The following is a 9,762-nucleotide window of genomic DNA, read 5'->3' as shown; positions in this document are numbered from 1 at the left end:
AATGGTGGAGGAACAATTTTCTGAGTTTTCTCGTCAGGTAGGGTGATTTTGTACAAAGAATTTTCAGTTTTGTGTTCTAGCTGTTCTTCTTTGACTGTTAAAGCTTATAACGTAGCTATGGATAAGACCTTATTTCACCAAAAATGTCACATTATTTCCTTTAACAGTAGCTGAGTCCTGAACTGTTTTCTGATACACAAATGATACTGGTCTTTTGCAGGAGCTTGTATGTAAGAAATGATTCTTGGAAGGAAATGGTTTATGGAAATGCTTCTTCAGAGCAGAATTCTCTCTTCGCTGGAATGTAAACAGAATGTGGAATCTTCTTCCAACGTAGCTCTGTAAGTCATTTGGTTAATCTTATTTTCAGTGTTGCTTAGTGTGTGGTAGAAAGGGGGTTACAATACTAACAAATATCCAGCTCTGTATTGAACACTTAATGCTCATATTAACTTATATACTAATTATGTCTTCCAGCTAATCTAGAATATTTGGCTCTTCAGCAGATAAATTGAAGAACAGAGCCAGTATTTTGGAACAAATTTATTAACAAATACCACTTTCACAGTTTCAGTTACATTTATGGTGCCACATGGAAACACATCTTCTTTCTAGTTTATTGCTAGCTTTCATCAGGCAGGCTTTTCCTTGATTTCAAACTGACTTTTTTTTTTCTTATTTTTTTTTCTTTTTTTGTGAACAAAGTACCATTCAATGCCAAGAAGGGAGAAACAGGCACATGGAGCTTACTCCATAGATCATTTTCTCATAAAAGAGATGTGCTATTTCACTGTGTACGCATGCACTATACAAGGAAAAATCTGTTTAAAAAAAATGCTCAGGTGGCTCTTAATGAGTTAGACTTCAGTGCCTGCTCAGAGGAAAATTCAGCATTTTTGATGAAACTAAATTCGGTTTTGGTGTCCCTTCTTGGAGAGTACATTGTTGAGGTCCTATGCTATCTTTATTGCCCTCCTGTTCACTATTTGCCTAATACCTGATTGTTCATTGTTCTTGTTCATTCCAAGCAAACTATTATATTGGATGATGTGCAGAAAAAAGAGGTGACTTTAAATAACTTTCATGTGTTCAACTTCTGTTGTTTCCTTGAAGCCTGAATTAGTGATGCTGTAGGTTAATTTTTGGCTAGAAAGGACATTGGCCCTGTAGAGTAACAAGAGATGACAAAAACATAGCAGCTGTCAGACTTTAATCCTCCTTCTAGTTTACCTGTTGCAACAAGAATTGCAAGCTAGGATGTAGACCTGGGCTTTTATGCAAGCCATATTTTCTTGAAGGTGTATCTGTTACTTCTGTGTTTCTTTCTTGTTGTGTTTTCTAAGGCACTCAACACTGTACAATCAACACTGTACAGTTTGTGACATAACTGGGGCTGTTTAATGCTAGTTTTGATTCGGGGGAATGCAGCCAAACTGAAAATGGGGAGGAAAAAAAGCTCTGAACAACTGAAATGGAAAAGTAGTTTGGTGAAGAAAACCCTAAACTTCACTTAACATTCACGTAACATGGCAGATGTGGGGTCAAATCATTTCTTCTCCCACAGTGTAGAACTCTCATGTTTTAAATGATGTGCCGGCAATAAAATATTTCAGAAGCATAAAAGCATTTAATCTTAGGATTTCTAACTTCCATCACTTTCAGTTTCACTTCAGATTTTTTTCTGCCAAAAAATGGTTCACCAAATAAATTGATGAATTCTAATATAGACGCATGTTAGTCTATGGGGGGACCAAAATAAGAGAAAAGACTAATGCGCAGAGTGGCAAGGCATGAAGAACTGTATGTCTGCTTCAGAAACAGCAAAAGGACTAGAGCAGGATACGTGCTCAGACCAGCAGAGCTTTTTCTTCCTTGCATTTTCTAAAATGTGCCTGGAAATGATATAATTATAGTAAAATAAAACGCCTTATCTTTTCAAGTGTAACAAAGACAGAGAGTCTGCTGTAGCTGCTCTATGCTTTTCTGAAAGGTTTGGGAAACCGAATGGTATCCATTGCTTTGTAGCCTATCTATTGATAAGTATAGGTGGAATTTCTTGTTTATCTTTTTATTGCTATTGTACACTTATCTAACAGTTTCAATGACTTTTCCCAAAATAAACCTTTAATACTTTTCCTGATTATGTGATTGCCGATTGTACTGTTTAACGCACATTCCCCACGCTAGCTCCTTGCTTTCACATTAAATTAGTTTACAATTGTTTGTCCTGGCCCGATTTTGACATCTGCCGGATCAATTACCTGAATCATCAAAATCTTTTTGAAGCTCGGGGCATTGTTTTCTGTGTTTGTTTTTCTCCACACTTGGAAGACTTGAAGAATTTATGACCGCTTACTTAATTTCTAAATTTACACCGCCTTTCATTTAGCGGCGGGGAGGTAAAGCGGTTACCGGACAATGCTTGAAATTAGCGCAAGAGGTGAGTAACGTCCCAAGCCGCTTCAGTTCGGTTGCTCAGTTCTGGGCTTCAGAGATTCTGCAGGAATCGGGACCGCGACTCCACCTGGCAGCAGTCCGCATGGACGGGGGCAGCACGGGGCGCGCACAGCGCGGCCCTGGGGCAGCGAGGGGCGGGAAGGGCGCGGCGCGGCGCGGCAAGAGGCGTGGCCTCCTCAGGCCCCGCCCCCTCGGGGCTCAGCCGACCAATGGCGTGGGGCAGGCGTGAGGGGGCGTGGCCCGCGGCGGCGGCAGCGGGGCGGGGCGGGGGCCGTGCTCCGTGGGCAGCGGGGCGGCGGCGCGAAGGGCCCGCGGCGGCCCGGCTGCTGCCTGCCTGCCTCGGCCGCCGCTCTCCGGTAAGGGTAAGGGCCGCGGGGGGCGGGCGGAGGGAGGGAGGCGCGGGGGGCGGCTCTGGCCCTGGCGCTGGGCTCCAGCCGGGACGGGACGGGACGGGACGGGACGGAACGGGGCGGGGAGCGGCGGGGCTGGCGGGGCGGCTTCGCCCTCCGCGTGCTTCGTTTTCCCGTCCCGTGCCAGCCGCGCGGGGAGGGCGCGTCTCGGGGCCGGCTCCCTGCTCGTTTCCCCTTCCCCGCGGGCACCCGGCCCCGGCCCCGCCGGGTTTTCCTGCCCCGGGCTCGCTGCCCCCAGCCCCAGCCCAGCGCGCGGCTCCGAGCTGCCTCCGGAGCTGGCCCGACTTGAAAGGGCCGGGGCTGGTGCGGGTGATAGGGAAACCTGTCCCGATGCAGATGGGGAGATAGCGGGCTCCTTAAAGGAGGGAGGGCTGGGCGGCTTTTTGTTTTTTTTTTTTTTTTTTTTTCCTTCTTGTAATTGCGAAGTGGCTTTGTACCCCTGAGAATTTCATGTGGGAACAGAAGAAAGTTGCTCAAACGTCACGCTTGGTGTTTAATGTAAACCGCACTTGGGTCTGGCTGAGCTGTTTAGAATTGCTTAATTATCGGCGTTACTTACAGATGTGTGCTCCTCCAGGTACAGCCCGTAAGCACCGAACAGAAAGCCGAGCAGCTGGCCTGGGTTAAAACCTGAAGTTCTCTCCCCTGGCCCCTGCCCCCTGTGCGCAGTCCCTGGAAGCAGTGCCAGAGTAATCACAAAAACAACTGCTTTCGCTGCCTTTCCCTTGATATTCCGAAATTGCAAGGAGAAATAAAGTAGAAATAATGGGAAAATAATTGCGGTGCATTAGAATAATGCCTGTTGAAGCACATGGGGGGAGTGTTCAAAATATTAAAGGCGCTGTTCCTTTAGTTAGACTAACCTAAACCAGAAATATGTATGGCATCCCATTTCAACCAGCCAACTCAAATAGTAGGGACTTATTTTTCTCTAAAAGTGGTTGAATTTGAATTTCCAACTGGTTGGTATCTGCAGCCAGTGTTAACATTTTAATCTGACATGTTCCAATTTTTTATTTTTTTCCCTCACCCTGTAGCGTTTACCCTGTAGTGTAAATGCTGAGAATTTCTCCTGGTGTTGAGACAATAATAGCAGGCATTGTGAGACCTGCTGGAACCAAACCTGACTCCACCACCTGGAGTTTGCTGCTTGGGAAAGAATGGCGTAACCTGATGTGGTTAGCATTCTGTTTTCCCAAAACTAAATGAACGCGGATGGGTTTTTTACTTATACCAATGTAATAGCCCCTAAATCTGAGTATTTTTATGGTGGAACTTCAAGGTGTGCTAAAGCAGAATAACACCCTTCAAGCTAACTGCACCAAGACTTGCAGATAAACTGTGGTACTAAAAAATGTAAAATGGCTTCACTTTGCAATGTCTTTCCTTTGGTTGGCTTTCATATTAAAAGATAGCAGGTTTAAAGGCCGTATAAATTCTTCCAGGATGTTTTCGTTTCTCAGAAGGTGATAGTCAAAGTCTCTTGTTCAGCACGATCTACGCAAAGAAAATCACCCTATCAGATCACGGCTGGCTATTATCTTAAGAGACAGGATGCTGAATGCAGCTTGGTGGTTGATGCAAGCTGGGTTGTTGCTTGTGGTCTGTATCAGAAAGGTTTTTGCAATTGTTTTCGGTTGTAATAACATTTCATGGTAAAGAAAGGGCAAGTGTAACACTTAATTCTTAAGGTTTCTGAAATAAGTACCTAAGGAACAGACTGTTTCTCGTGAAATAAGCATGCGACATGCTTAGCTTTAGAAATGAGTTTTGCACACCACTGATTTTTATTTGCTGTACAAATTAAAAAATTTTGAACAGTCAACAACCTTTATAAAGCTTCAGTTAAACATTGCAATGTAAAGTAGTGTCATCTTAAAAGAATTTTTGGATCTTGTCAGTAAAAAATGTTACATCACATGTATTTCTGCACTAATCAGCATTTTTCCTTCTCCTCCTCCTCCTTCCCCCTCCCCCAATTTTTAAGGGCTTCATCTTGGGCTTGTCAAATGGACATTAACCAATACTGAATGTTAACTGCGGGAGCTCTATAAGCACAGCGGCTGCTGGGATGTTGCGGCAGAACGGCGGAAGTAACAAACGTGGTTTGGGATTAGCCCGGCTGTCTACCTCCAACTTCTTCACCATCGCCAATTCAGGAAATTGGGGAATGGGGCGCAGCACCAAGAGCAGCTCTCTGAGCAGCATTAGCTCCAACTCTGATTGTTATGACAATCCTGTTGTGGATCCAGAATATATCATGCAACTGGTGAATGATGTCAGAAAATTTGCAGATGTGCTGCTTTATTTGAAGGAAGCCATTCTTTCAGAAGGTATGTCAGTTGCTTTTTCTCCTAAATTCTTAGGTTTTCAGAAACTCCCACACCTATACTGATATGGTTTTATCTAGTGTTTGCTGTGGTTGTCTTCCCTTTTACTTCTCCCCTTTGTTGCACCCCCCATGCATGATGGTTATGGGAACTGGTGGTTGTTACTTTGGGTTCTATGTTTCCTCATCATAACACTGCAGTCTGTTTCATAATCAGTCGTGTAGTGCTTTTGAGCATGTAAGATTTAAAAGGGCAAGGAGGAGTAGGTTTTGAGCAGGCTGTTGAGGCTGCAACTGAAAATTAGTGAGACTGTCAACTGATCAGTTTTTAACCACTTGAATGTTCTTGTCATTTCAAAGAACTCCGTTAATGTTGGCAGCATTCCAGTTTTCTAGGCTCGTATGATTCTCTGCTTTTCTGTTTTGATTGTGTTTTTGAGATGCTCATATGTTAGTTTGTTTTTAAGGTAGGAAGAAACTCTTCATGCTTTCTTCCTCTACATGATAAGTGTTTACCATTTTCTGCCAGCAGGTGGAAACTGCAATTTTTTTCTTGCTTATGTGGAGTGTTTTGTATTGTGCCTTCAGATTCCTTTAGGGAAAAGATATTAGGCCATGTGTGATCATCAGAAGGAAATTGTTTATCTATATTTTACAGAAATGTTCTCATGTTAATAGCTTAAATGACATCCAAAGCAGCTTTATATAAATGTCTTAAATATGAAGCGTTGTTGCACTTTTTTTTTTTTTTTTTTTGCCGTTCCCCATGCCTTAGTGCTTTCAATGTCTGTTTTCTCTTTTTGGTTCAAATTTGCCAATAAGCAGATTTGGCTACTGCATAGATATTCAGAAAATGCTGTTCCTGGAGAGTAAGATAATGTTTTAAGAGCCTTCCTTAGTTCAAAGGCAGTGAATTTGGTAGTGCTCATCTCGTATACTGGGTCAGTGCAACGCTCATTACCTCTAACTTTGTATTTAGGATTACCACTTTGTTTATAGATATGATTATAAACCTTAGCAGGAATGAAAAGAGTGATTACCATATTATTTCAGGTCTTGCATTGAGCCTTCTTTGAGGAGAAGAAGGCTAGACGGCTGAAGCAGCTGTGCCAAAAAGTGTGAAAAAATCTAACAGGGCAGTAACTTGAGACTCATGATTGCTTCATGTCAACAGTATTTCTGCTGAACACACGGGATGAGCATAGCTATTTGTGAGGTCAGGTGTCTGGTGCCTACTGACACTGAAGCAGGCATCCTGTTAGGAAAGGGCTATCGAAATACCAATGTATTCCAGCTGCTGTGCAGTGCTTGCTAATTAATATTCAATATAAAATTTTGGACTTGGAAGATTGGAGAAGCTAAGATAGAACACGGGAGCCGTCTTCTTGTTTTATATTTGATTGCAGAACTAATTTGCGAAACAATGTTGTTCATTTAAAGGGTTATCTATAAAGGAGAGATGTTTCTTTTCCTTAATTGGGAATGTTTTTTGTATCTCTGTCCCCAGAATCTCATCATATAGTGAGTTCTGTAATATTGGGCTTGCTTACTGCTGGCTGGAGGCAGCCTTTCTGAAGCCGAATAGTTTGGATGGCACTTTTCCATCCTATCTTCAGAAATGTTTATAGTTTTCTATCCAAAAATTGATAAAAACCTAGTAAGGTGGCTGAACACATTCCTTACACAATTCTGGTTTGTAAGGCTTGCAGCTTATACCACCATTCTGGAATTGCTTACGCGATTTATTTCAAGGTGGAGTCAATTGCAGGGACAGGAAATTATTTTTTTCCTTTCTGGACAGCATTAATGTAATGACTTGATGTATTTTTGTGTTGAATAGTAAAGCTTTGCTCTGAAGTTCATGAAGTCAGAACGAAAAATAAGTTCTTCTTCTAACTACAACAGATATCTTACCCTGATGTGCATATACTGTGTGCACCTTCAAGCAGCTCAGAAGCAACAGATGTAAGTGGTGCAGCAGGGCTGGGGTTGCAACCACAAGCTCTGGTGTTTGGCAGGCGTTCCTGGAGCATGGTGCAGGTCTTTTGACTTTGCTGTTCCCCAGTTAGCTTCCGCCTCTACTGCTACCCATAGTGTCACTGCTTTGGCAGACTTGTCTACAAATTCCTTTGCAGTGCATAGGAACTTCGCTCTGGACACGGGGCTCAGCTGGCTCCAGGCTGCTCCATGGCTCAGGTCTGCATCAGCCATGGGCTGGTGCCTGGAGGCGCTGGCCCTATGCTGCGCCGGCGGGGCAGGGCAGTGTGTGCCCTGCTCACCTTAGCTGCACGCTGCCAGCATCTGCAGTTACTTGCCAACAGCTCGTTTAATGTTCTCCTGATGTAATGATGATATCTGGAGTGAAAAATTTAAGCTATTTTGGTCTATAATACCTGTTCGTGTCTTGACTAGATCCTAAGTGTCTCTAGATACAGAGTTGTACTGTTTTGAATGGTACCAATGCGAGTTAATAAATGAAAGACCTCAACAACTTCATACTGAGTGGGAAGTGTTACACATGTATAACTGAAATTTCTCAACCATTGTTTTTTTTAAACTTTGGTGCTATTTCTCCTTGCATTACTTATACTAATATCACTTAATTACTTACAGCAGCTTCATTGTCATAATACTGAACGAAACCTGGCTATTACTTTTAAATGTAGATAAGTTATGATGATTGCTATGTAAACTGAAATCTACGAAATGGGGAGTCTCCCTGTTGGCACCAGGTAGGAAACTTCCTTCTCAGCAACACACAAAAAGTAAACAAACCATCCCCCTTCCCCAAAACAACCAACCCACCCTCTGAATAGAATTGCCAGCTGGAAGTTTGTTCGCTGCTTGGACGTGAGGGAGCTGCAGTTGCCTCTGGTGGTGAGTGGAATACCATGTGTTCCCTGCACTTCAGTTCAATTCCCTGTCTGACTCTAGGCATTGTACTTGCTGGTCATAATAATCTATTATTAGCAGTCCATCTTGAGGCACAGGACCAAGGTGTTTATCAAGGTCTTCATTAAAGAAGAGCTGCATGTGTTTTTTGAACGTAGGTCAATGAGTCCAGTACTGTTCTGCAAGAAAAACTGTATTTAATTCTAGCTGATGACAGGCTGTGTCTGCGGTGGTTGAACTGCACAAACAGTTAATTGATCAATCTGTTAGTCTGTTCTTAAGTTAGGTGTCCGGATGAGTGAGATTGTGTCATATGGCTGATATTAGTAAGGATAACTTCGTTGTCATTGTGTATTTGTGCTCGAACTGAAAGGCCTGGTAATTTTGTAGCATTAGTACTTTCTGAGGTCAAAGATAATTGAAGTGTATTGAGGAGACTCAAAATAAGTCAGTTTTCTTTCCTTTCTGATAAGGAAAAAAAGGAAAACCATTCTTCAGGGATCGCTGCCTGGAAGGCCAAACCCAACTGTATGTGCTGAAATAATACCTAGAAGACTCAACACTATTTTTGTCACCTACAATCTGTGCTACTCCAAAGACTGTTCATCTGGTGTTCAATTTTATTGATGGCATCTTGCATTCAGTACCCCAGGTTTACTTCTTGTCTCAGTTTTAATGTACATGTTAAACACAAGCTGTGAAGATGTAATGGCTTGAAAGCTGATGGGTTTTGTGTTTGTGTTTTGAGTTCAAACAGTGGCTTTTCCTCTATAGGTTGAGGGTAAGAAAATGACTGCTAGCTCCAATTGACACCCCTCTTTCAAATGGTAGGACATCCAGCAAAGTACAGTCTAAAGGCTGGAGCTATCTTGGACCTTCAGAGGTAGTGTTACGCAAGAGAAGTAACTTGCCATAGCTGAGAGAGCTGCAGAAACTGAACAGTTGTTTGGCTCCCACAGACCTGCTGAGGGCCTGGCAACCTGACCACAGGACTGAAAATACTTCAGAATTTGAAGTGTGTGGAATATACCTAAACTACATCTTGTGACTTGAAAGAAGGTTAATTCTTGTGCCAAAGGATGGGTTTAATGTGTCTGCAGGTAAATGCTGTTTAGTTTTGTAAGGCTGAGTGACTTTTGCATGCAGAATATATTCTTTTGGCAGAGAGGAAATATGGGGTAATTATTTCATACTGTCCAACCTCTTCAAAATATAAGGATACCTATACTTCACAGAAACTTTGTAGAAAGCATGTATGCCACTTTTGGGGGTGAAACAGAGGACCTACCTCTTACAGACTTCTGTTAGAGAATTTATTGATTCAAAATTAGTTTTGCTTATTGCATAGATGTGCAAAGTTGAGAATCTGCCTAAGAAAAGGTATCTGTGTAAAGCTGCTGCCATTATAGTCTGTTACTGCCCATAATAAATTCCACTGCTGCCTTAAGCAAATGATGTCACTGTGGTCTCTACTCAAATGACTGTCATTTACTTAGATTTAAAAGGAACACACAAAAGAATATTTAGGGCACAGTCTGAGTTCCTAATTAGAATATTTTACTTAGCGTTTCATTTTTAAGCAGGAAATAGTATCTTTTACTTGTATGAAGTCAGGGACGGGAAACATTCCTGTTTCCCTGGTCTGAAGATAGTTAACTACTAGTTTTGTGACAT

The 9,762-nt window shown here is 42.5% G+C and overlaps 1 protein-coding gene across 6 annotated transcripts in view; it reads left to right on the top strand.

Annotated features, from left to right (window-relative positions):
• Positions 1–215: 215 nt before the first annotated feature.
• The window catches only part of ARHGAP29 (Rho GTPase activating protein 29), a 58,916-nt gene continuing 49,369 nt past the window's right edge, over positions 216–9,762 (top strand). For 3 of the 6 annotated variants that reach the window (XM_084528373.1, XM_084528374.1, XM_084528369.1), the window contains exons 1-2: positions 2,731–2,813; positions 4,855–5,200. In XM_084528373.1, coding sequence (XP_084384499.1) covers positions 4,939–5,200 — 262 coding nt within the window. In that variant the 5' untranslated portion in view covers positions 2,731–2,813; positions 4,855–4,938. Of the gene's footprint in view, positions 342–2,730; positions 2,820–3,482; positions 3,557–4,854; positions 5,201–9,762 lie in introns of those variants that run through there. The other 3 variants (XM_084528371.1, XM_084528370.1, XM_084528372.1) reach the window with 3 other exon arrangements.

This window comes from Aythya ferina (assembly GCF_964211825.1).
Source record: "Aythya ferina genome assembly, chromosome: 8".
NCBI lineage: Eukaryota > Metazoa > Chordata > Aves > Anseriformes > Anatidae > Aythya > Aythya ferina.
This window is presented reverse-complemented; position numbering and strand designations above follow the sequence as displayed.